Here is a 26299-nt window from a genome sequence, read left to right on the forward strand (position 1 = left end):
CGAAAGACTAACACACACACACACACACACACACACACACACACACACACACACACACACACACAGAGGTCTGATAGCCAGTGCAGACAAAAGCCATGGCCCACGGAATCACCCAGGAGGAACGGCTTTCATTTTGCTTTCTCCATTGCCGGCCGCCAGGTTCCTTTCGTGGCCTTTGTGTGTGTTGAGATAGCAACCTACCAGCCGTCACATAACCGCTCACTGGCAACAATAACCCTTCGCTCAAATCATGCTGCTGGAGCAGAAGTTCTGAAAGCAGAGTTTTTCTGAAGAATGTTATTACTTTTTTGAAATGGCTGCATGATAAAAAATTTAAAAAAAAGTGCAGCTCAGGGCTCATTCTCAAGCATTGCCTCTGAATCAAAGATGTGACATTTTTATACCTACAGAACTGTATCTGATGCATGAAGAACTCAAAAAATAAATACAAGTTGTGCAGTTGACACACACAGCCAGGTATTACACACACTGAGTTTGTCAATTACACTTTCTAAATAAAGAGCGGAACACATTCAACATGGAAAAAATTAACACTTTTATTAGCTTTTTCCTTAGCATTATTACCCGCTAAAGTAACACCAGCTTTTGCTGCAGTCATAAAGTGCAGGATAACAGAGAGCAACAAAAGCAAAAGTCAGTCTGTCCTACTGGCCTGAGCAGGAGAAATCATAAATGACTCAGATTAAATAGAAATATAGGTCAGTGCGCTAAACCTCACCTCATTCCCAGGCATTAATCTGAGTGTGTGTGTGTGTGTGTGTGTGTGTGTGTGTGTGTGTGTGTGTGTATTCTTGTTTAACTATATTCGTGGGGTCCAAAAACCAGGAATACAGTATACTTGTGGGGTCCGGACAGCTTTGTGGAGCCAAAATGCTGGACCCCACAACTTTAAAGGGCTGTTTGAGGGTTAAGACTTGGTTTTAGGATTAGGGTTAGAATTAGGTTATGGTGAGGGTAAGGGTAAGGGTTAAGGTTAGGCATTTAGTTGTGATGGTTAAGGTTAGGGTAAGGGGGTAGGGAATGCATTATGTCAATGACGGGTCCCCACAAAGATAGTGAAACGCACTGTGTGTGTGTGTGTGTGTGTGTGTGTGTGTGTGTGTGTGTGTTAGGGTAAGTTACGTGCATGCATTAGATAGCCCACTGATGAAGTTGAGATGACATGATTATTATAATCCTCTTGAGGGTGTTTTTTGTCACCTGCATAAATTTGTCATTTTCTCCCTCTTCTGTATCAAGCAATGACTATTTTGAAGTGGTTTGTACAATTTCTTAAGCAACTAAAACAGACTGTGGCCATCTTTATCCCAATCCTCCTTTCTAATCCCCTGTCACTTTCCTGTAGTCCATCTCTTGTTTACCCGGGGATAGCTAATCACAGCCAGTGAGGTAGGGACACTGAATGGCATAAGGGACACTTCCTGTGACTGGGTTGAATGGCATTCTTGCCAAAAACAAACCAGCTCATATTTCATTGGGAAGCGATTTGACGCCAGCTCTCCCTGGAGGACAAGAGGAAGCCTGTTGAGGTTCCACCAGAATTCAACTCCAGTGTTTTTATGTCTGTAAATAAACAAACTGAACCAAACAAGTCAAGTGTGAAGGATAATTCATCATCTTCACCAGCAACAAATTATAAACACAACAATGGTATATCTTATAAGGCTGATATGGCCAATGTGTTGCCTATTTAGACATCCAGAAGATACAGAGCAACATTCGCATTCATGTGGAGTTATATTTCTGTCCACAAGGCAAATATTGAGCCCAATATTTACTCTCCTTGTAGCTCTGTTTTGTTCTCCATCAACTCCTGGGTTACATATCTGGCTATTTAGCTACTATAAGCTACACTATGTTTATCAGCTAGTCGCTAACATTGTCTGTCTGCTGTTTGGTAGCAGCAGACAGTGTACCGTGGGTTTGTCGGAGCTTTTTCGCTGAAAACAGCTGCCTGCAGACATACGTTACCACAGAATGGTGGCCAAAACTATGAAAATATGACCCAAGTTGTGATAAGCCAGAATTATTCTTTAAATTATACTGTGGTTACCACATGAGACCACATTCAAAAATGTAATATTCTCACTGTCTCTCCCATGCTCTTAACACTCTAGATGCAAATGCTGGGCGCTGCAGCTTTAAAGAGTGCTGATTTTCAGCAGCAGCTGAAGTCACACTGACACTGGTGCCTACACATCCTCCCACCCTGCAGAGAGAAAGATTGAGAGTGGAGGAAGAAAGGCTAAAATATACAGAGGGAGAGGAGGGAAAATGAAGGGTGTGGTTGATGTTAAAGCAACACAGGAAAAAACATTTCGGGAGACAGAGAGAGATTGTCGAGAGTGGTGGAGGGAGAATCGAAGGGACAGAGATAAGTGGAGAGAGTAGGCTGCATCTCCCACTGACAGATGGAGCAGAAAAACAAGAAAGACTAAGCGGCAAACATCTGTTTTTCTTCCTTCAGGTATAGCAGTTAAAAGTGGGAGTGTCAAATGAAACCTACTGCATCAATCTGTTTCTCTCTCTCATTCTGACTCACTTCCTATTCTATCTCTACCATCGCTCAAACGCTCTCTTTCAGGGAAAAGGAGGTGCAACTGACCTCTATCTGCACTTCAAGCTCTCTAGAATCAAATTACAACTAATTATGCACTTGCGCTGCGGTACCACATGCAGATGTAAACACACTCACACACCCAACGCTGACAGGAAATCAACAGAGTGAACACGTGCGAGTGTGCGGCCTGAATAGAACACGTGCATACCTGTGAGTGAGTGACCTTTCTGAGTGCATACAAATACATAGGTACAGTCAGAGTCAGGTGATGATGAAAAAGTGATGAAACTAAATCCACCAAAAAACAACATCTTTGGTTTTATCTCACAGCTCCAGTTCAAACACTGAAGAAGTGGCCTTTATAAAAAGGACAAAAAAGAAATGCTGCCCCAAGGTGAAGCTAAATCAATGGGATTTTTAAGCAGAGCAGGTAAAACCACTACAATGGCTTAGTTTAGATTTTTATTTGTTATGCATCTGTCAGGACCTTTAAAATGGGAAAGACAGTGCAGTGTAGCCTACAGCCACAGCTTCAAGCATGTAAGATGTACAGACACTAGTGGGATTTGTGCTGACTGGGGAGCAATAGGAGTGAGTCTGGGTAGAGGGAGACCGAGAGAGAGAAAGAGAGAGAAGGTGAAGGACAGATAAAGACAGCAGAACAGTGAGACTGACAAACAATGCGGTGGAGAGACAATAGATAAAAACAGAGACAGGATGAGAGGCTGAAACAGAAAGAGTGAGGGAGAGGGAATCAAAGAGAGAGAGGCAGGAGAGATAAGTAGCTGTCAGCTCTTGTGTATCTCACGTCACTTTGTTTGCCCCTGTACTGTATGGCAGCTTGAGGGGAAGAGAGAGGCTCCCCGGCTCTCAAAACATACACACCACACCAATGTACACACCAATGGCAGGGCCAGGGGAGAAAGGTGTGAAGGAAGGAACAGGGAGCTAAACAAACATACAACAGTCAAATCAATCATGAGGAAGAAAGAGGAGAAGATATCTGATAATAATGCTATCCATAAACTTGGTGAATTAAGCGGTAGAAAGTGGGCACCTGGGTAGCTCACCTGGAAGAGCACGCAAACATATATAGAGGTTTACTCCTCAACGCAGCAGCCGCGGGCTCGACTCTGACCTGCAGCCCTTTGCTGCATGTCATTCCCCCTCTCTCTCCCCTTTTCTTCAGCTGTCCTATAAAAATAAAGGCCTAAAATGCCCCCAAAAGATGGGGCTTTTTCCTGTAATGACAGCTTCAGGTATAGAATGTACAAAAGTACTGTTTAAGATATGGTTACCAAGAGCTAACTTGTTGCTTGATAAAAGCCTGGAACTTAACTATAGTTCTCTGTCAAACAAAGACTGACATTAAGGCGGGGAACAGATCAGAAAATAGCAAAGCTCCCACTTGTTAGATAACTGCAAAAGAACAGTTATATATGTGAGAGAGAGAGAGAGAGAGAGAGAGAGAAACAGTGTCAGGGAAACAGCAGGTTTCTCAAAGTTAAGCAATGTATAATTGCCAAGACATACAGACGGCTGAGAAATTAAAAGGAACAACTTGAATAAATTAGTGGAGAAACATAACAAATGCAGATGCTTCCTGCAGGCCGTGGAGGGTGCCTGATAGGGGTGGGAAGAAAAAAAATAATCGATACAGCATAGTATCGCGATATTTTCCGTGGCAATACTGTATCGATACACAGACGCCAAGTATCAATCTATTATTATATATGTGCTGGTCAGTTTGTCTGCTTGACAATCCCATTTTGCAGCAATACAATTCAAGTGAGATGAACAAACAGAGAAATGTATATTTTTAGAGAAAACAGATGTTGACAAAGTTTCCTTTTGGGGACATCATTTAAAATTGGGAAAAATTTGAAGTTGAAGAAAAAAGGTAATAAATTGCAATATATCGCAGAATATTGCAATATGTTTAAAATATCGTATATAAGTATCGTGATGATATCGTATCGTGAGGCCTCTGGTGATTCACACCCCCAGTGCTGGAGTAGTTTGATAATGATGAAAGTGATGTTAAAATATCCTATAAACTACGCAGTCACCAGATCTCAACCCAACTGAAACACTATAGGAGACTTGGGACCACCAGGTGAGACACCACGAACAATTAAACACCAAATGACTTAACTTTTGAAAGATGGTGTTCATCCCTCCAGTAGAGTTAATGGACTTGGCAAGTCTAAGGCAGGGACCTTTGAAGCTGTGATGGAGGCTCATAGTCACCCAACACCTTTCTTAGGACACTTCATGGTGTTTTTTAATACTTTCATTTGTCACACGTCTCTGTCTACTTGGACTGTATGATGTAAATCCATTTGAAAACTAAAGCTCTTTTAGAGTTTATTTGAAAGCATTAATCGGTCACCTTACTGGATTGTATTCCATTGTCTCAATGGTACCGTGAACAATACGTCTCCACCAACACAGCCCCTGCATGCGTTGTTCTATCAACAGCTGTTTTTGGTCTGAATCCACGCGTAGTCAGTCAGTCTATGAGCAGTTTTACGAAATGTTCTGTGGGATTATGTAAAACGTTTTCCTCTAGATGCAGAATGTATGGACCAGTGGACCTTTGGATAATGTTATACATCCGTATGTCCTAGAAGAAATAAATAAGATGCTGACATTCTCTCTGAAATAGACCTCTTGATGCCAGGTTTACGTTCTATTTTTCTTATCCTCTGTGTATTTATATTTTAACATTCATTCAAAGTATAGTGTGTTTAAAAAAAAAATTACATCTTTTTTAAATCTGAGTTGGTTGATAAGTGCAGGTGAACTGTAATTGTAATGCTTTCTTAAATGAATAAGTTGAACGTTAAATCTTGAAGTGGGGTGTTTCGAGATTACGCATGAGCTGTGCAGCTTGGTGTTTGAAGGATGGTTCTCATTTGTACACTCAGCGTGTGTTACTGTGTTAATGTGCTGCTATCATACCATTTGATTCTGTCGTATCATACTGGACAGCTGGTGCTTATCACCTCATTAAAAAATATTTCCCCACCCCGCTCTGATGAAAAGCATGTTGTACTGCACACATACAGTATCTCAGCATGCACACTTGCATGAGATTGCAGTAATAGGTCTGCGGAGGCACACGATACACACACAAACACACCCACATGCATGGGGGGGGTGGGGGGGGGTAGCCAGGCATCTCTGAATCTGCACTGAGCCATGAACAACCATATGGAGACTTTCTTCTTAGTTAAACCCTCTGGATTGCTGCATGACAGTAGCCTGGGAACAAGTTGCGCATTTTATTACACACAGATGCAGGGTGTTTTGAACACTGATTTGTTGTTACGGCAACATGCCGCGACAACATCACCGCTGCACTATAAATTGTAGGGTGCGAGCCGTGACACTAAAGAATGAACTTTCAGCACACAAACACTTCTTCTGCACTTAAATTAAAACTATTGTTCATCATTCCTTTCTGCAGAATGAGATCCATCCATCTTTCCTGTTGCTAAATGGGAGCAGATAAACACATAAATGTACCTAAACGGTTAATCTATCATACATGCGTGGTAATCAAAGGGCAATAATACTCTTTAGCTCTCTAGGGTAAAGGGCTATGGTGCCGAGGGCAGAGATTAAATGAAAAGAAAGACTTTACAGCTTAATTTCTTTGAAAAACCACAGACTGGCCTCTTGATATAACCCACACATACCTTGGTATCTATGTGGCAATACAATATGTATTTGTATGTGTGTGTTAAAGTGCACTTGTGTGTGCGGATGTAGGCAGGCGGGCTTCTGCCTCATCTGATTAGCAACCATCAAGACACACACACACACACACACACACACACGAAGGATGAGGGGAAAGGTTAGCCTGAGAGTGAAAAAGAGTTGGGTCGATGAACTAATGAAAATGAAGTGACTAGAACGTGATAGAATAAGAGAAGTGATAAAAATGTGAAAAGGGTCAAATTAAACTTTGGAAGATGGCAACATTGGTTAAAAAAAAAAAGAGAGAGAGAGAAATAAGTCCGTAAAAAATTTTTTAAAAGAGAAGACCAAGGGCTAGAAAAGGGATCCTGAAGATAAATGTCATCAGTGGACCATGGGCTTAATATTGACTTCAACCTCATAAGCCAATTTCATCTAATATCCCCTCAGATCATAAGTCTTCCATTAGTGATGAGGCTGACCGTGCATGTGCCTTTGAAGCACAATATCAGCTAGTCAAGGAGAAATGACCCCATGCTGCTACCGCTAAATGCTAAGCCTCCCAGAAGATGCCGTAACTAGAGTGCAAAGAAAAAGAGACAAAAACAAAGAAAGTGGGGAGGAGGGAAAAGTTACAATGCTGATGATAGGGCTGAAGCTAATTATAGAGTTGAAAACAATTAAAGCCATTATATTTCTTGTTTCCATGTCTGCTCAAAGTTGGCAATCCTGCTGCCAACAACCAAGAGTCTACAAACGTAATTTAGCCTAGTTTTTTGCAAACAAGATAAAACATAAAAAAGGGAGAATAAAAGAAGCATCATAAACAGATGAGAGAGAGAAAATCCCATTGGACTAGTATCCCAAATACTGTGTAGTCATTAGAATATATGTCAACTTCACATCTTGGCCTAGTAGCCTTCATTCTGCTCTCCTAAAGGAGATAAAACAAAGAGCTCAGTGACAAGTAGAGACCGAGACACTGTATAAGAGAAGAGAGTGCTGAAGCATCAGTAAGTGATTCGAGTCACTGGGGAGTGTACGCAAAAGCAAAGAGCAAAAGAGTGAATGAAATGACCACAGTGCGGGTCATCTGCGCTGAGCTGAAGGGCTGCTGGGTGCAGGTTGGGACAGATTCACTGTGTGGGGTCAAGACATAGGCCATGGTTACATGAACAGGACATGTGTATGTGTGAATATGCCTTGCACACACACACACACACACACACACACACACACACACACACACACACACACACACACACACACACACACACACACACACACACACACACACACACACACACACACACACACACACACACACACACACACACACACACACACACACACACACACACACACACACACACACACGGCCATTGAAGAGAGCCACTTCCCAGAAGAGAGCAGCTTGGAGTAACTTTAAAAACACACGCTCCACTCAAGGACACACAGATGGCAGGTGCTGGACAAATACAAGCCACTGGAGCCTAATTTATTAGCTAGCTGGTCACTGCTTCCCTTAACATTGGAATAAAGCACCTAAACTAACAACTTAAAAGGGAAACCCGTGAAGCATAGCATGTTCAGCAAATCAAATGGACACTTGACTGGAGGGATATATGACGGATGGATGATTTGTTTAATGATAAAGAGATAGGCTAGACACTTAACAGTGTATGTTTGTGTGCATGTGTGTACATTTTGCCATTTAATAATTTCCACCAATCCAGCTTTAAAAATACACCGTATCACAAGAGGAATCATCTATAAAACCTAAATATAACCTAAATCCCATATTTTCAGGACGGATAAATATTACATTAATATAAAACAAAATATTGCCACCCAAACCTAATACATGTGTTAACTGAACACTGTACACAGTGTTTCCCATTCAATCTATTGCTGAAGAGAGGTGAAAGAGTAAAGAAGAGGAAGAGCAATTGAGGCAGAAATTAAATTAACAAACACGAAACCCAATGAACTCGCATCAACACAGCAACACAACCCACAGTGCAAAACACAGCCAATTCTGGTTTATACTAGAGAGGAGCATGTATATATTACTACAGATTTAGCTCTTTTTAGATCTAAACTCAAAACCTATTTGTTTAGAATGGCTTTTAATACGTAGTAGTGGTGTGACAATTTCCCTCACCTCCTGTTTCTATGTAACCTTTTCTGATTTTACTGTTTTCTAGGTTTCATTCTTTTTATTGTATGATATGTTGTTTTATTCTTGGTTCCTGATGTAAAGCACTTTGGATACCTGCTGGTTGCTGTAAAGTGATATATAAATAAATGTTATAGATTTATCTAAAGGTTTATATAGAGGTTATAGATAGATGGATAGATAGATTGATTGATGTTGATATATAACACATAGTATCCCACATTTTTAATACAGAGGGAAATGTGAGGGATAAGAGGGAAGTCCATAATAATCACAAGCATCAATAAGTCCCTAAACTAAATTTACTCCGGTGTTTCTGACTCTGAATGAAGTATTTGTTGCCAAAAGTGAATGACTATTGCTTTACTAGTCCATAGTTTGCAGTCTGATTTCGAATGCAACCTGCAAATCTGGCACCAATACAATTTAGTGTCCTACGGGCCTCTAAACAAAGAGGCAGAAGCATATCCAAGTACAGGGTGTACCACTGGGTATCAGGCAATGCTAAGCAACAGCAAACGTTTGTAAGCTCTGCCACAAGTCCTTCCAAGCTCAGCAGAGTAGAAAGAGCAGAGAAGGCCATTTAACACAGAGACTACAATAGAGCTGCACTAACAATGACAAGATAGCGACAGCGATAAGGGGCGACTGAACCAAGAAATATGACAGTACAAAATCTGTCATCTAGCCCAAGCCTCAGAATAAAAATAAAATGTTTTCATGTGACATGCTTCCCACTTTCCATAAGCCACAAGATATGGAGAATGAATGTGTATGTGTGTGTGTGTGTGTGTGTGTGTGTGTGTGTGTGTGTGTCCATGTCTATATTGGCACTGATTCTCATTCTTTCCTATAAAGAGAGCCTCACACACTGAAAACTGAAAAATGAGGGTTGGATTCCGACAGCCTGTTTGCATGCCAGTCCTTCTGACATCTGCTATAACTTAAGACAGATCAATAATGGATGTCTCACACACATAAACACACACACAAACACACACTATGAAATATGGGTAAGTAATGAGGCAGATCAGAAAACACTGATTTACTGGAACCTACAAAGAAAGCTGTCAAACAAGTATTCTCTCACGTACAATGATATCAGGGAAATCATTTGTATAACAATGTCTAATGGCTTTCTGTAGGAAATGGATTTCCTTCCTTCTACGTGCTTCAGTCTCATTGCATGGGGCTTGCTATCAGGAAATGTAGGCAAAATGTAAAAAAATCAAGAGGTGACTCGTTCCCCAAATTTGCTTTCATGTTCATCCAGAGTCGACATAGAGCGAAATGGCTAATGCAAACAAGGGCGTATGGCTGGTTGCAACTGATTCCAAAACAGCCATCCTTAGAATGAGGCGCTCTGTTCTGCACTGTGCTTTTGAATGTATGGCCTGTGTGTGTGTGTGTGTGTGTGTGTGTGTGTGTCCACATGGCAAAAACATTCCTGCAGGGCTAAGGGGTTCAGCTGTCATCTGGGCTATTTTCCTGTGCACTGCATGCCATTGGTGGATCAAGGAGGATTATTCCTGGGGTCGGAGAACTTTGGGCTTGGAGAGATGGAAAAAAAAAAAGAGAATAAGAGAGAGAGAAGCACCATGGTTTGGAACGCTCTCTTCCAGGAATCAATCTCGGCTGTGTTTGTCAAAGCAAACCACGTACAAAATCACACAGCCAAGAGCTACACTGAGCGAGAGACGCAAAGGGAGAGAGAGAGTAGCCACTCGAGCCATCTCGAACCATAAACATAATTAACCGATACTCAACTGTCAGACAAGAAAATCCCTAGTGCCTGCTTTGAATTGTGCTTTAGCAAGAGAAGCTGCTTCACACTTTGCCTTAATCTTGTCCATTATTGCAAAGACATCAGTGTGAACAAAGAGACTACCCTCCAGTTTGTTTTATAACAGCTCTCGTTCTCTCAGGGACCCCTTTTGGATCATTCCCAACTCCCGTACATACATCCCCCAGATCATATTGGGAGGAGAGGGAGCAGTGGCTAGGCTAAACTGAGCTATTTCAGCAGCAAAACAGAGGCAGGCTGAGAGCGAGTGTCAAACAGATGGCCGTGCTCAGCTAATTTGCTCATGCTCGGGTCCATACAGTCAAAATCAATAGAGTGGAGTAAGAAGTTACAGAGGGGGGGCGCCCCAGTTTCCTGATTTAGGTCAACGGCAGTTGTGTGCACCCTCATGCTGTCTGTAATTAAATAAAACTAGTTAAAAAGTCTGCAGGAGCTGTGTACTTGAAGGGGGAAGAGGGATGAGATAAGTGGGAGGGACAAGGCTAGAGTGATTAATTTCATCTTTGTTTTTCTCCTCCCACAGTTGCGAGTGAACACCATTATACAAAGTAGAAAGGTAGCCTCATTTGTGTGCCTGTTCAGCGCCTGGTGCTCCCTGGGGGAAAGAAAGTATAAAGATTCTAATGAGCTATATAGAGAGAGTTCCTGAAACACAAACGGCCAGATAGAGACACACTGGCACGGTGCTCTGCCAGCCTTGGCAGCTTAACTGTGAGGAGGAACTCCATGTGGAACTGACCGTCAACCATCACATCAGCTCCACCAATCAACTGATTATGTTTAGGTTTAATTTATATATGGTTTGAAGATTAGATTAGGGGATATATGATGCAAATCCTTGTACACAGACTGACAGGGTGATGCATTTGTTCTCACAATTAAAAAAATTGATATTGATGTTAGCATCTTTATTTAGGTGGAGTAATATTGGAGACTGGCCTGGACTTGTATGCCTGACTGCATGTTGGTGTACAAGTGTGCCCATTTTCACAGCTATATGCCAAACAAGCACAGTCACAGCCAGCCGGTGTCATCAAGTCTCCTGGGTGGTGGATTAAAGAGGATTATGGCTGTAGTCCAGATGAGGGTCCGGGGGGAGTTTACGCGTGACGCATCACAACTGATGATGCCTGGAAACATTCCCCTACAAATCAATGGTCTGGTTTCAAGCGGCCATTCAATTGCTACCATTGCCACACTAACCTTTGAACTCAATAAAATGCAGCCGCAGAATGTTAAGAAATGTCAAATTGGGTGCATCCTGTATGCTGTAATCTAAAAAGCTGGATCTGAACTAAACTAAATTTTAAATGAACTAGGAATCATAATATGCGTCGTCCAGGTTACTGTCCACTGATCAAAAGCTGATTCAAAAAGAAAACGGCTGCTGCTCTTTTGATCAGGAACACAACCATTAAGTTTTTTCTTTTCTGCTCAGGGGAAAAAACAGCAGCATCAGTGGCCATGCTAAAACATTTGTCATAAACGTGCGTGCAGTGCAGCATGCTCCATTTGCGCATCAGTATTTTTAGCATCCCTATACTCATTATGTCAGCACGGCACAGCAGAAGGCCCAAGCTGGTCTAAGTGAGTGGAGATGTGCAGGAAGGAAGACAATGCAAGGTTCCGCTTCAACTCAGGCATCTGTTATGGCATGCGAGCCACTCACATGCATCTTGGCTGTGAAAAATGTGTTTTGCTCTTCACTACTCCAATTAAGTTTATTTTTGAGGGGGATGGAAACAAATATGCCTCGTTTCACTGCGTACCAGCAAGCTTTAGAGGTGCTGCGCAAACAAAGCCAAGAGGATGGGATTCAAGACAAGAGACGTAAATCACAGATTTTAAGCTATCCACCCCACTATTCTTTGGAGTTTAACTATTGAAACAACATGAAAGCATCTTTCTTAAAAAAAAAGCTCAAAGTGCTCAAAGACTGAAATATGATACTGGGCTTTGTAATGACCATCAAGGTGAAGATAGAACCACAATGACAGGTCATTAGGCTGTAGATAAATAGGTAAGGGGATACTTTATCCAAGACATTTCCATTATTGATCCATGAACAGTTGAGATTACTCTCTGGGAAATACTTCTAGTTGGGCTCTGATGCTATTTTTAAAATTGAGAAGCCCTTGTGGATGAAACAGAAACCACCACAATCGCAATGTATTTTATTACTTTGACCAACAAAACCATCTGCTGTCAAAAAGGATCTTTACCAGTAAAAGTGGGCATTTTCACAGTGGCATCAAAGCTTCTGTACTATTTCCATGCCAACGTCTGTATATTTTATCTGCGGCCAGCTCAAAGTTCAGCACAAATTGCTTGTTAGCAAGAATAGCCAGGGGCCTCACAAGGTATGAGAACCATCCACTGGGAGGAAAGCTGCTATAGGATCATGTTTTGTGCATATGTTGTGTACATAGCCAGCATACATACAAACAATAACTCTTCTCTCCTGTCATCTCCTCTGCTGAACTGAACCAACGGCCTGAGGTGTCCATCCGCCGGCATTGCCCAGACCAAGTGCTTTTACTCTCCGCACAAAGGCTCCCACAGTGGGGGTTTTCCTTTGCATTTTCCCTCTCGCCCCCACACAAAGGGGATCCATTTCAACCATTTTTAGCAGCGCCACTTTCCGCTTTTAGTTCTTCAAACTCCCTCCCCTGAGGGTGCGACTGGTGTGAATAAAGGCACCAGGTGGATGCTTGGAAAGAGTTTAGGCTTGTGGCAAACAGGGCCACTTCGATGTTGTGTTTTTTGGTAACACCTGGCAGGAGGAAAAGAACCTGATACCAGTGCCTGGACCTTTAGTGCTGTGTGAAACATCAATGCATATCTTTGAAATGTATTTACTTTCAAGCTGAGTTAGATAAGAAGATTGATGCCACTCTTAAATTTGTGCAGGGAATAGGAAGCTACAGCCAGCAGCTGGCTAGCTTAGCATAAAGACTGGAAATAGAAGGGAAACAACTATCCTGTAATGTTTGTTAAACCCTTTTTTATACAGATTAAACAAACAAGATACGTGTTTTAATTTGTCAGCTTGGACGGAGCCATGCTAGCCGTTTTTCCCTAGTTTCAGTCTTTATGCTAAGCTAAGCTAACCATCTGCTGGTTCCTGCGTACAGACATAACCCTACTGAATCAACAGAAGTAATCCTCCCTTCCTTCCAGAAACAGAGCACAAACAAAGCAAATCAACACTACAATGCACTGCGATGCCAACCTTTGGGGTTGCTAGAAAAAGGCTGAACAGGCCCCATTCAATCAACGATGAGAGGCAGGAAGTGGGAAGACACTTGATCTTCTCCCCTTAGACAAACAAAACTTCAAAAAATCCAGCGGCTCAGATGTTTTTTTTGGGGGGGGGCTTATTAATTCAAGACAAGTATTTAACTAATAAATCTGTTTCTGTCTCTCTGTTTGGTTTGAAGGCTTTCCTCTTGACTAGATAAACATTCCAAATGGGAACAGTCCCCGAAGACGGGTTGGGTTGAAAAGAGGAGACGTAAGAAGTGAACTGGGTCGCAGTTGGAGGTTTAGTCAAGCTGATGAATTAAACAGACTCTCTGAGGTAATAACACTCTACAACACCCACACAATTATTTAAGGAATTCATAAGAATCGTTGAGCTGAGGAGAACAGTCATTTTCAAAGTAATCATATTTTGGAGCTATGTCACCGAGATTGAAGTTAACCTCATTTAAAAGTTGGAAGTCCTCTGGTTTTCGGCCACATAAATCTAAATGAAGAAAAAACCCAAAGCGGAATACTATACAACATATACCTTTTCCCTCTATAGAATGAAGCTATTTCAGCTGAGCAGTATTGTGCACTAAAAATCAATTGCAAATGTCCTCAACACTTCAGTCTCAAATTGGCTGAAAAATAGAAAAGCTGTGGCGAAAGGGAACAAATGAGTTAGGCAGTGGGCTGCAATGAAAAGCTTTTTTGAAAGTCAACCTGACATTAAACTATCTTTTCTGTGCGTGGGCAGCGAGAGGAAGTGAGGGGAGCTGACAGAGGCGAGGTGAGGAGGACGGGCAGTGAGCCAGCACCTCGCATGCAGCAGGTTGACGTGCAGGGAAGAGCCAGGCCATCATCTTGACGGCACAGCGAGAGCAGGAAACAGACCGCTCGCACACACATGCATGCACCTCTAATGGGGACAAAGATCAACTGCAGTAGCGGTGTACACACACAGACATACACATTGTGCAGGTAATAAGACAGCTAACAGCAGCCAAGGTCAGAGAGCTGCCCAGAAATCGGCCAGGCAGCAGCTGATCCTCCCAATGTGATCTTTACAGAGACGGAGAGAGTGATGCAGAGGTGAAAACAGTTCAATCTTAGAGAAGAGAGAGAGGGATGTAAACCGATCAATGTCACTGCAACAGCTCGAGCCCACAGTCAATATACACTACTTACATGGCATACCTGTGGTGTATATGTGCAAGCATCTTTGTTTGTAACCCCAGAGATTTTCATGGTCAATTCTGAACTGAAACCTGCTCCATTCAAATATGTGTGCAGAGAATGTAAGTAGGACCAAAAGAAGGAAGATGAATGTATGGAGAGACAAGATAACAAATGACTTTTTTCAACTGAATTGAATTGAATGGTTGTGCTAAAAGACTGAGGTTAGCTCTAGTATTATAAATATGATAGGAAAAATGTAAGCTCTAGCATCTCCCTGTTTGGATGCTTAACTTACTATAGAAAAACATACTTAGGCAAGCAACAAAGGTTAGATTTACAAGAATTCTCTACAAAGCCTGAGCAGCGTCGGTAGTGCTTTACCATCTTCAGACTTCCAGTCCACTGAGGCTGCTGCAAACACACATGTGCACACGAGCATAAAAACGGACATATACATTAGATACGCACAGCCACAAATATGCATGTATCCTTGAATACACAATCTTTGATACACAAAAGGCAAACACACACAGTATATGGGGATATCTAGGACAGGTGAGTGTGGATCCAGAGGAGGGGAGGGGGGAAAATGATAAAGAGACACATGTGGAAGAGAGATAAAGGTAGAACAGACTGCAGCACAAATAGAGGGAAGTGGGCTACTGAAAGAAAGGAATAGAACAAAAAAAACCCAGACAGAAAAGGAATAAGTGAGCAATAGATGAGTGGGGAAAAAAAGAGGCAGAAAGTGAGATAAGGGTCATCACAGCGTGACCTGCTGTCTGTGGAAATAGTTCACTTTGTATGAATGAGTGGGAGAGTGGAGGGGGAGAGAGAAAAAGATACAAAAAGGGGAACACAGGAAGCAAAAGGAACCAATTCAATTAAACAGAAATACAAAAGCATTTCCATTTAATTAAGGCACTACAAGACAAAAAGTAGAGGAGTGGGGGAAAAGATGAGGTGGCCAGCAAGGTGTGGACAGTACTGTGAGTGAACGGCCAGGCAACGTTGAGCAGTGGTGTCTACAAGCTTTCTGTCTGAAGACCTTTCAACCTCTTCCTCTCTCACTCTCGCTGACATTAATCCTAACCTTTGCCGCGCTGATAAACCACAGTGACCTATACTGGAGTGTGATGCTTTTCTGAAGGAACTGAGCGGAGTTGAGCTGCACCTTTTGGGAAACAATTTTGTTAAAAGTACCTTGGCACTTAGAGGAATTTAGGTCATGTCCACAAATGCATATTTATTAAAGATTATTTGTATGGCCATTTCCACCTTTAATGATAGGACAGCTCAGACATGAAAGGGGAGAGAGAGAGGGGAAAGACATGCAGGAAACCGTCACAGGTCGGACTCCAACCCTGGACCTTCTGCGTCGAGGAATAAACCTCAATATATGTGTGCCTGCTCTACCAACTGAGCTAACTGGCCACCACAAATGCATATTTAGTCCTTCGTTGTGGCATTACATCACCACTAAGATGGATATTTATACAACTTAAATCTGATCTTTTAGAAAACACTCTGCAAAGTGGATATATGGTTTTAAATGATGTTGTTTATGCCTTGTAGTGTGTATGGAGCATCAGAGCTTTTAGAAAATGATTTTCATAGGATACACCTTCAGAAATAGGGCAATATGTTTTGAAAATGTTTAATACGGGTGTCAATATAGGCCTATGGTTTGCAGGGAGAAGTGAGAGGTTTTGGTGCCAATACGTTTTTATAGCTTAATTTAAAGAGTATAAGCATGTTTTTCTCTTCTAAATGCTCCTTTTAGCCATGCTGGTGGCATATCTCTACAACCATTAGATGTATTATTACCATGAACCCCTGACCTTAACCAGAGAGCACTGACAAATTTAGATTTCAACTGTATAATGTCCCGCTCAGTACATATGTTGGTCACAATTCTTTAGAAAACAAATTTAGATTAATAAAGATTCTCATTGAACATTGTGTGAACATTAGATGACATATCGGTATCTAACGGTCACATATATGTGATGAGCTATATTCTTATACAGATAATTACCATAAGACTGAGCTGAGTACAGTTAAGCATGTCACTGGTTTAGGGATGTAACGATTACCGATGTAACGGTAAATCACGATAAAAAAAATGTTGACGATAACAATTACAGTTTTCATTTAAAATATCATTATTATCACGGTGGATTAGAATTAGAAAAATAGTTTCCCTCTGTCGCTCCAGACAGCAGCAGACTTTTTTCTTTCTCCCTTTTCTGCCGAGTGGCGCACGTGCCCGCTCGCGGTGTAAAGCGCGTGTCCGCGCTATTCCCCCGACATGCACTCTACAATCACTGCTCATAGACGGCTTTTTGTACACGCTCTGAAACGGATGTAAAAACATCACACTTTCTCTGTAGTCTACTGTTAGCTAGCTACCGTAAATGTAGGCTACTTTTAAAATGCCATATTTTCCCTCTGGGCTCACCAAAACGGACGTAAAGGCATATTAACCATTCACTGCACGTGATCTCTAGTAAACATATTACACTTGCTCTGCTAGTCTATCGTTCAGGACAAGACCCTGTAGCCTGGTGGTGGGGGAGGCGGGACAGCCTCCCCAAATTGTCTGCCCTTTCAAACTCCTACCTGTGTGTCCAGGCCTCTTGGACACCACCTGAGAGAGTTTTCTCCTGTGCAGGACATGCTATAAGTCAGATGAGGTGTAGTATCTTGCCAGAGAAGGCAAATATGGTCATTTTTTTTGCAAAAGAACTGCTAAAGTTTGAAGCTGGTTGGCATACCAACTCAACATTTATTTTGTTGTTATTTATTAATAGTGTAACTGTTATTTGTTAAATTATTGTAGTTATGTGTTAGGTGACTTATTATATATTTAAGTACTTTAAAACGTTAATATATTGTCACATTTAAATAATTTTCAATGGAAAAAAAAAAAAACTCCATAAAAAGAGCCTTTGATGTCATTTTTCAGTTTTTCAAGAATTGGTTTAGGAATCGGAATCGTTTTAAAAGTACCGGTTCGGCATCGGAATCGTAAAAATTCAAACGGTACCCAACCCTACCTATCAGTGCTTTCTGAACATATTGAACACACTTTTAAAAATACCGCGATAATACCCGAAAACCGTGATCATTTCAGTCACTATAACCGTGAGGTTCAATTTTCATACCGTTACATTCCTACACTGGTTATGTCAGCAGCGTCCAATCATCAAAAACAAACCTATAACTCAGTTTGCATTGATGAGGACATGTGCTTTGGGTCATCTTAAAACCACAAAGGGTAGGATGAAGAGAAATGATTCTCGGATGAAAAACTGCCCCCAATGCAGATTTGGCCTGATGAGGGTCAATCATCCCACAGAGAAATAGATTACACTGCAGAGCAAAACAAAGAACTGGACCAAAGCGATCTGTATGAGTCTCCTCTGGTTACAAATCCCCCACTGTGACTGTGTGGATGAGAGAGTGTTGGAGGCAAACTCTATATTCATTAACAGGGTAATTGAAGACAGAGACAACCACTACCATTAGCTCTTCACATTCTTAAATTATGCATATGTCCTTTAAGCAACCCTTGACACTTTATCAGCCATTAATAATACATTAATGATATAAGATTGATCCTGAACAGACTATAACTACTTTTTTATTAGCATGTTAATAATGAATCAAGCACACTGGTTTTAGTAAGTTGAGGGTGAGCAGAGGTAGCTATTACTGAAACGCGGTTTATGGGAAAATGGAAGCCTTGAGGTCATTATGATGCACAGGGTCACGCACACAAAGCTCACACAAATCAATTTACACTTCCTTTATGGTCAATACGTGCGAGCATGGATTACAGCCGCAGAACACAGATAACTGATGCTGGACTAGTGCAGGCAATCTTTTTTCGCTGTAAATGAGCACCAACAAAACAAGTGTCTGTCGACGCATAAACAGCTCTTCTCACCCGCCTATCTCAGTGATTGTCACCGGCAGACGCCCTTCCTTTATGAAAATGGCATGTCAGTCATTTTTCCCCCGGTCCACACAGATGACGGAAACACACACACATATACACAGGAGCGCTACTGATCAGTAAAGCTGCTGAATTCCTAATGGGACATATCCCATTAACCTCTCTCACACAGGGATCACGGATTGATATTGAGGAAGGGAAACCACAACCCTACTACACCACAACAGACCTGCTAAAAAGGCCCCAGAGTACAGCATATCATAACAGTGAAGCAAAAACCACAAATTTCATTCAGTATCTCACTTTGCAATCTTTCAATTTCTGGTCTAAAACCAGTGCACAAGTGAGCCTCTCCTCTAAGAAAGACATTAGCGATTGCTTGACAGACAAGCATTTGAAACCAATAATTCACGTCAAGCCCATGTGAAATAGCCATATGCATTCTGTTAAACTGGAAATCACTCTGCCATCTCAGAGCAGAAGCACACTAGACCGCCACTGGAGTGGAAATTCATAAACGCTCCCCCCAGCTGCCTGTCTCGACATTATACTTGGATGTGGACAGACGATTACAGCATGTTGGTTTGTTTGTGTCGCCAACTCCAATGGTATTCACAAGGGTATCCCCAGTGTGTGTGGTGACTAAAAGCTGGAAGGAAGTCAAAAAGAAAATAGGTAAAATATTTTCATTTTCACTAAATATAACAGCTGACAAAATTGTGTCTTTTGCCTGTGTCTAGTGTTGCTGAATCTAAACAAACAAGACATTGTTTGTGCGGTTTGGAGGTTTTTCTTTCATAATTGAGAGCTCCGTGATAAATAGAGCACGATTTAATTGAATAACACAAACGAACCAGCTGGGGCATTTCTCCAACTTAGTCCTCACGTCTCAGGCCATGTTTGTGCTACAGTGGTTATTATTGTCAGGGTGAATCAGCAATGAATAAAACACTCACTGAGTCTGTCATATGTCACATGTCCATGTAGATTTATTTAACCCTTACAATACATGATGCACACACCAGGGAACAGCTTGTGTATTGTAGTGGGCTGGGCGGTTAATTTTCTTATTCTTATTTTCTGCATCCGTTTAATTCACAAGGGAGCCTCCTACAGTCTCCCTCCATGTTGAATGATTGCATTGGGCGAGTATTTGTGCAAATGTGTGTGCACACAGAGGAGAAAGGGTGCTCCCTCTGCAGATGGAGACGAGGCAGCGGGCGAGGAAGCAATTACAAGCTGGTAGGCTTCACCTCACTACGCCTCCCCACCCCCCACCCCACACCCTCTCACATACACGCCCAGGGGCTTGCAGCATTAGGGAATCATGGGTATAATGGTGGAATGGGCCTCAGGGCCCCCCTCCAAAACAACCTGCTAATCCCCTGTGGAGTGGGGGGTAAGGGAGGGGAGTGAATTTGGGGGTAACGGGGCTGGGCGGACACCCCGACAATGAGTCCACCCCTGACACGCGCCAGCACCTTCAACCACCCATCACCCCCCACCTCCTCCACACCCCATCTACCACAGCGACATTCCCCCAAGGGAGGAACCAGCGATGTCAGCCACGGGAGAGCAGAAAACCCCTCAGGCCCGACATTGGCCCTCATCGCAGCCAGGCCTCGAGCAGGAACATTCAATCAGGCCGCTGTTCCATTCTGTCTTTATCTGATGCTGCTAGTTGCTATTTTTTTCCACGACAATCAAAGAATGAGACATGGTTGCACACTAAATCAAGCTACTCCAGCCATCGGTGGAGAATTCAACTTGCATGCACGCGAATGCAAACCAGCTCGTTAAAACGGTTTAATTATGTGTCTAAATTATGATGAGCAATGACATGCTTGATTGCTTGTATCAAAGGGCCTTAATGAGGAGAAAGGCCTCACTCACTCTCTGTCTGTCTACAGCATTAACTCCACGTCTACTCTAAACATGACACAATGCAGCCTTGAGTATGTTCTGTACATACATTATGTTCAGAACATACTCAAGGCTGACTACAGAAACTGTAGTCAGTGATCAAGTCAAAGTGCGCTTGTCTTCAGTGACATTTGTGATATATTCATCATCATGCATTTATGGAGCACTGGAAAGACATTCTTGGGTACATCTGTCATCCAGCAATCTCAACTCTTCACCATCTACTGTAACTCCATGCCTCCTTTTATCCTCTGTCACTTGATCTCATCATTTTTACTAGCAACCTAACCCAGCTTTGTGTTCAAAAACATGACTTTGATATACTGTAAAATATTCTCCCTTTTGGCTTAATCTAATGTCTCCATATCCCAAGTCCATTTAGGAATCAGATATTAACATTGTCTCATCAATCTTGCAACCTTCTTGCTTCGGGTTAAAAACCAGTAATCACTCCACGGTGGGCTAATGGGCGCCTTAACATCAACTTGCCAAGAGTCATGCCATTCATATTTCATCAATGGCAGGGCCCCCGTCCTCCCAGGGCGTTAGTAAGGCGCTAGTAAGGCGCTAGTAAGGCGAATCAAGATCAAACACTGCAACCTTACAATTACACAGCGAGACTTTCTAATCTCATCTTGATTTGGCTCGAGATCAAATGTACCTGCAAGGATTTCCAAGCCCTTTTAGTTTCCCAGCTTTCCTGTCAAAAGGGCATAAAATGTTCACTGAATGCACCTGGAGGAGATCCCATTCAAAATGGCTAAGGTAGGGACTTACTTGTACCAGTATTTAGATATCACAGCAATTCTACAGCATGGATATTCATGAAAGGCCCAACAGGAGTGGAAAGTGAAAACAGATGTGGATCAATAATGTTAATTCTGCTGAGGTGTGATTAAGCTCAGTACCATCTCAGGTAGTGTTTTGCTATAATATGTGGAGCCCTGTGGAAAGGCAACGTCCCTCCTGGCATGAATAATTTAGAGTGAGATTCAATCTGGGGATCAATGGTCATCACTGGTGTGAGGTTATTTTGCCACAAGGATAAACATTTGGTTATCCTTTTTTCCCTACAAAATAAGTGAACTTGGAGAAAAGCTAATAGAATATTTAGTCTTTCATTTCATTGGGTTATCCGATGAATATTGAATTATTTGTGCAAGGCTACTTGGAAAGTTTTGTATTGATATCTAAGGCACTGTAACGTTCGTCAGAAGGCGGCTTTGCTCGACAATTTCTGTTAACTTTCGGAAAGCACCAACTGAAATTCACACACACTTCACGCTGTGATAGGCCAGCTTTGCAGAGCTGACAACCAATATTGGAACTTCTCTCTCAAACTATCTTTTTCATTTCATTCAACTACTTCTGTCACTTTTCGTGTTTACAACCAAGACAGGAGAGACTGTCTAACAAAACTGCACTGTATCATGTCTCGACCATCTGTATAACGGCTTTACAGCCAGACTTCGAGTGTGGCAGTTCGGAACAGCAATCAACACTTTAGCCTTATGACATGGTCAAACAACACATCATACTAACTAGTTCTTTTGTAGCATGGCCCAGCCCATATGATACCCCCTTAAATACACTTAAACAGAATGAATGAATTCCTCTCTAGACACTGATAGAGAATGTACAGTACAAACAAAATCAAAGACCAGAAGCACATTAACCTTTCTGAGGTGCAGACTTAAAAAACACTTAACGTGCTGAAGCTGAAATGTTAAAGTTGCTCTTCTCATAATAACTAAAACTAACCAAACAGCCTCTCACATATATGTGTGTGCATGTGTTTGTGTATCATGTAAACTGAATTTCACAACAGAAAAACACCCTAGTTTCTTCCTAAAAAAGGACCAGACTATAAAGAAGTGCACCGTTGCCAAAACATGTCTTAAAAAATAAATCACAGCCAATTAAATGGGTCTTATTGCTGTTATTGAAATACAATAGGATAAAGAGACTTAATCCAATTAACAGGACGCCCTCTTGCAGTTTGGGGACAATGGCAAGTATTTAGCCTTCAAAATAAATGTCTTCCTTTTATCCAGCAAAGTGAACTTTGATAGGAGGGGATGGGTTTAAGAGGCTAAATGGAATACATGTATTCTGCCCTATCAAAATATAAGAGCTATGGGCTCTAGGGAACTTTTACCCTGCACAGGATTAAGTATAATATAACTGCACAGTGAGTATCAGCACTTTAGCACTTACATAGACATGGACAGGGAAGGGAAAGAAGTATACACACCAGGGGAAAATTTAGCAGTCAAGTGACCAGACCACAGAGTGTGACAGAGAGAGGCCAAAGGCTCTGGTTCAATGTGCTTCATTGATTTCAGGTTGTGGTGGCAAGGTGGCATTTTTGGACAGTTAGCAACATTTACAAGAGCCTGCCTTATTATGCAAGCGGATTAGCTACAGAGAGGAAATGTATAATACCTTATCATATCACAGCTATAGTAGTTTTAGGAGGTTTTTACTGGCCACTTTTTTTCCTTGCAAAGATTACATGATTATTGGCTGGTTTTCACGGAGGCTGAGGGGTCATGTAGGGACCACAGTACCACACACGGAGCAGACCAATATCTTTAGGAAATATAGCCTAATTATGAGACATTTAAGCCGCCTCTAAGCGCCCACATCTCAATGAGTCCGTTTTTTTAGGGTAAAGACAAGCAGAAGAAATTCCAACAACAACAACAACAGGATAATGTCTGTGTCGGATTTTGCCCTCCTACATTTGGCTTCGGTTGCGTTGTTGTCGCTTGTTTGTCTCAGTTCAGTGTTTGATCCAGAGCTCCCGACAGCCTGGAACAATGCACTGAGGGAGACACATTTCAGACCTCTCAAGGTCCACAGCACTCTCAATCCCAGGTAGCCTATACTAAAATACAGAAAATGTCTCTTTTTCTCTCTCACATTTGTAGGCTATTTCTTTCGAAGAATTGGCAGATGTTGCGCAAAATATACAGAGACATACAGCGACTGTGGTAAGCAGCTGATTTTCCCCATTCAAACTGACAGCACAACAAGAGCAAATACAAAGCTCCTGAGTCAAGATAGACCACTACTTTAAACCCAGACAACTCAAGGGGAAATAGGGAAAATCACGAGCAGGAAAGAAAAAAAAATATATATATCTAAATGTGGCTGTTCATTTAGCAAACCATGGAGGGTCAGAGCGACAACCCTATGCTTTGCAATGTGGCAGTCAAATTAAATCAAAGCTCTCATCATGGGCTGTTTGAAAGGAAGCTGGTGCTGCCGTCCAGTAGCCTAAAAAAAATAAATCACATTGTTCAAACAATTCGCAGTGCTGGAAACAATCATTCGTAGAGCCAGTTCACCTCTCGAAACCCATTCACACATGCCCTACAACTGAATGTGAGTGAACGCAGAGGACAGCAGTTTTAAAAACATAAAGGCAATAAACTTACCGACGCCGTATTTTTCATGTTCTGTAGGTATCCACATGTTTAGGGTCAGCACATTTAAGTGAGTGGTCGGAATAGCAGCGAAATGCAGCGTTTCGGTGCTGTGTAACGCATTCTATTGGTGTGCTTTCCCCCGGTCTGTAGTAGGAGTCATTGTTTAGGTTAGAGAGAGAAAGCGCTGCTGCTGCTGCTGCTGCTGCCGCCGCCGCTGATGCTGCTGCTGTTCGTAGTGGTACGGAGACATGCTGCCTTCTAGTGCTGTCGGAAATGTGACGATTGGCGGTCAGCGTATTGGAGGGCCCAGCGAAATTAGATTGTCAACTTAATGACATTAGGGGGCGGAGGCCATCAAAGCTGTACCAGTATCTGAAGTTTAAATAAAAAAAATGACGTATTTAAATACTTTTGTTCTTCATTTATCTTATTTTGTTGTCAGCCTTTAATTACAAAATCAATTAAACATTGCTCTGGGAAAGTTTTAGACTATTGAAACTATTTGAAAATATTGGGTTTATGCTAACGTTAGCCAAATATGATACTTTTTCTTGCTGACATTTTTGTAGGCTATCATTAGCTTTTCTATAGCCTATTTCTGAAAGTTTTCATTGGTGCGTGTGGTTTGCCATTCCGACAGCACACATTTAAGCTAGCCTAATCGTTGCACGGGTCAAGCAATAACACATTGCCAAGCATTAGTCTGTTGTTATATGTTTAGGACAAAATGAGGTTGCTTCAATTGCTTTAATTGCTGTCACCACGTAAGTTAGGCTAACATGCTAGAATAACATTTGCCTATTTTAATATAGGCTATAGGGTAAACAATTTTTCTTTCTGAAAATGTTACAGCAGGACTATTAAACTAGGCTACATGAAACACGTGCTCCCACTATAGGCTAGTTGGACCTTGCAAGTTATACAAACTCATACATTTTATTTTCAATGGAACTGAGATAGACAGTAGCATAGCTTACTAACAGAACATATTTGATGTGTCCATCACCACAGGTATGACCAAATCCACCAAACACACAGTGACATATTTGCTATAGCCTGAAAATAATGATGAAAACTTTAGAAACATTAGGCTACACATCTTCATTCTGCCATGACACTGCAAAGTAACATACTATTTAATTACTCCAAAGCCAAATGCCTGAGTTTGTATTATTAAATATCATAACCAGTCGAGTTTCCAAGCATCTGCTGAGATTTACAAAATCGGACAAAAAGTCCCGAGGAGTACTTGAATGCAGCGGCATCGCCAGCGCAGCGAGACGCGACAGCAACGCATTCTGGGACTTGTAGTAGAAGCTACTGACGTCATTGTGGATATGAAGATCACATTATCCTTAGCATCCTTACAGCCATCAACCTCTACGATACATTGAATGCTTATGTTTGTAAGTTCTTTACAGCCATCAGAATATTCTTCTGTTTTTTTTTTTGCCTTATCAGAAATAAAGAAAAATAGAAAGAAAGAAAGAAAGAAAGAAAGAAAGAAAGAAAGAAATATGAACTTACTGTAAAGCTCTGATATTCCCCATATAAAAAGACATGTAAGCACATATTAAAATCAGACTTTAGGCCCCTCATTTTAGGGTATGACGTTGATACAGAGTCCTGTCTTGTACACACAGGCCTTCTACTGGGACAACTGGTGCATGAAAAATACACGAGACTGCATGAGAGGAAGCAGAAAACTGGAGGGAATTCCACAGCCAAAATGAAAGCGTTCAACACACAGCTCTCTGTGTACGTATGTGAACGAGAGAGTGAGTTTGTATGCCTGTGTTGCATGGCGGGGAGTGCATGTACACCCAATGTCACACATTTTTTATGAGCCGGCTGTCCTCACCATTTAATAAATCCATAGCACCCAAACCCCCATATCCCCCCCCCCCCCTTTTCTTTCATTCTCTACTAACTTTTATCATCTGCCTGAGTGTAGCTAGGGTTGTGTTTGAGTACAAAGGATTTTTTGTAAAAAAAAACTACTTCTAATGCATGTTCATTTCCCATGCTGCAAATGGTGCATTAAAATGCTTTGAAGTGTCAAATGTGCCTCTCTTTTCTCTCTGTCTCATTACTAGTTCGCATGTCCACTTACCCATCCACCTTTGTAGTTTACGTGGTGAATTATGAATGCATGGGCCATGAAAAAGCAAGCAACCCGAGGCTCGCTGCTAGCTAGGTAGGTTAAAGTACATACCAGGTGCTATGGGCATCATGAGTCGCATGTCATCCCCATTTCTTATCCGCCCTGTTTTTATCACTGTACACA

General features: G+C 41.8%; 1 protein-coding gene across 3 annotated transcripts in view; it reads right to left on the reverse strand.

Moving 5' to 3' along the window:
• dock4b (dedicator of cytokinesis 4b) overlaps positions 1-24250 on the reverse strand; it is a 112160-nt gene extending 87910 nt beyond the window's left edge. For 2 of the 3 annotated variants that reach the window (XM_078281352.1, XM_078281349.1), the window contains exon 1: positions 24022-24250. In XM_078281352.1, coding sequence (XP_078137478.1) covers positions 24022-24058 — 37 coding nt within the window. In that variant the 5' untranslated portion in view covers positions 24059-24250. The remainder of the gene's footprint in view (positions 1-24021) is intronic. The other variant, XM_078281350.1, reaches the window with a different exon arrangement.
• Positions 24251-26299: the final 2049 nt, after the last annotated feature.

The sequence above is a fragment of the Sander vitreus genome, chromosome 23, assembly GCF_031162955.1.
Source record: "Sander vitreus isolate 19-12246 chromosome 23, sanVit1, whole genome shotgun sequence".
Taxonomy (NCBI): domain Eukaryota; kingdom Metazoa; phylum Chordata; class Actinopteri; order Perciformes; family Percidae; genus Sander; species Sander vitreus.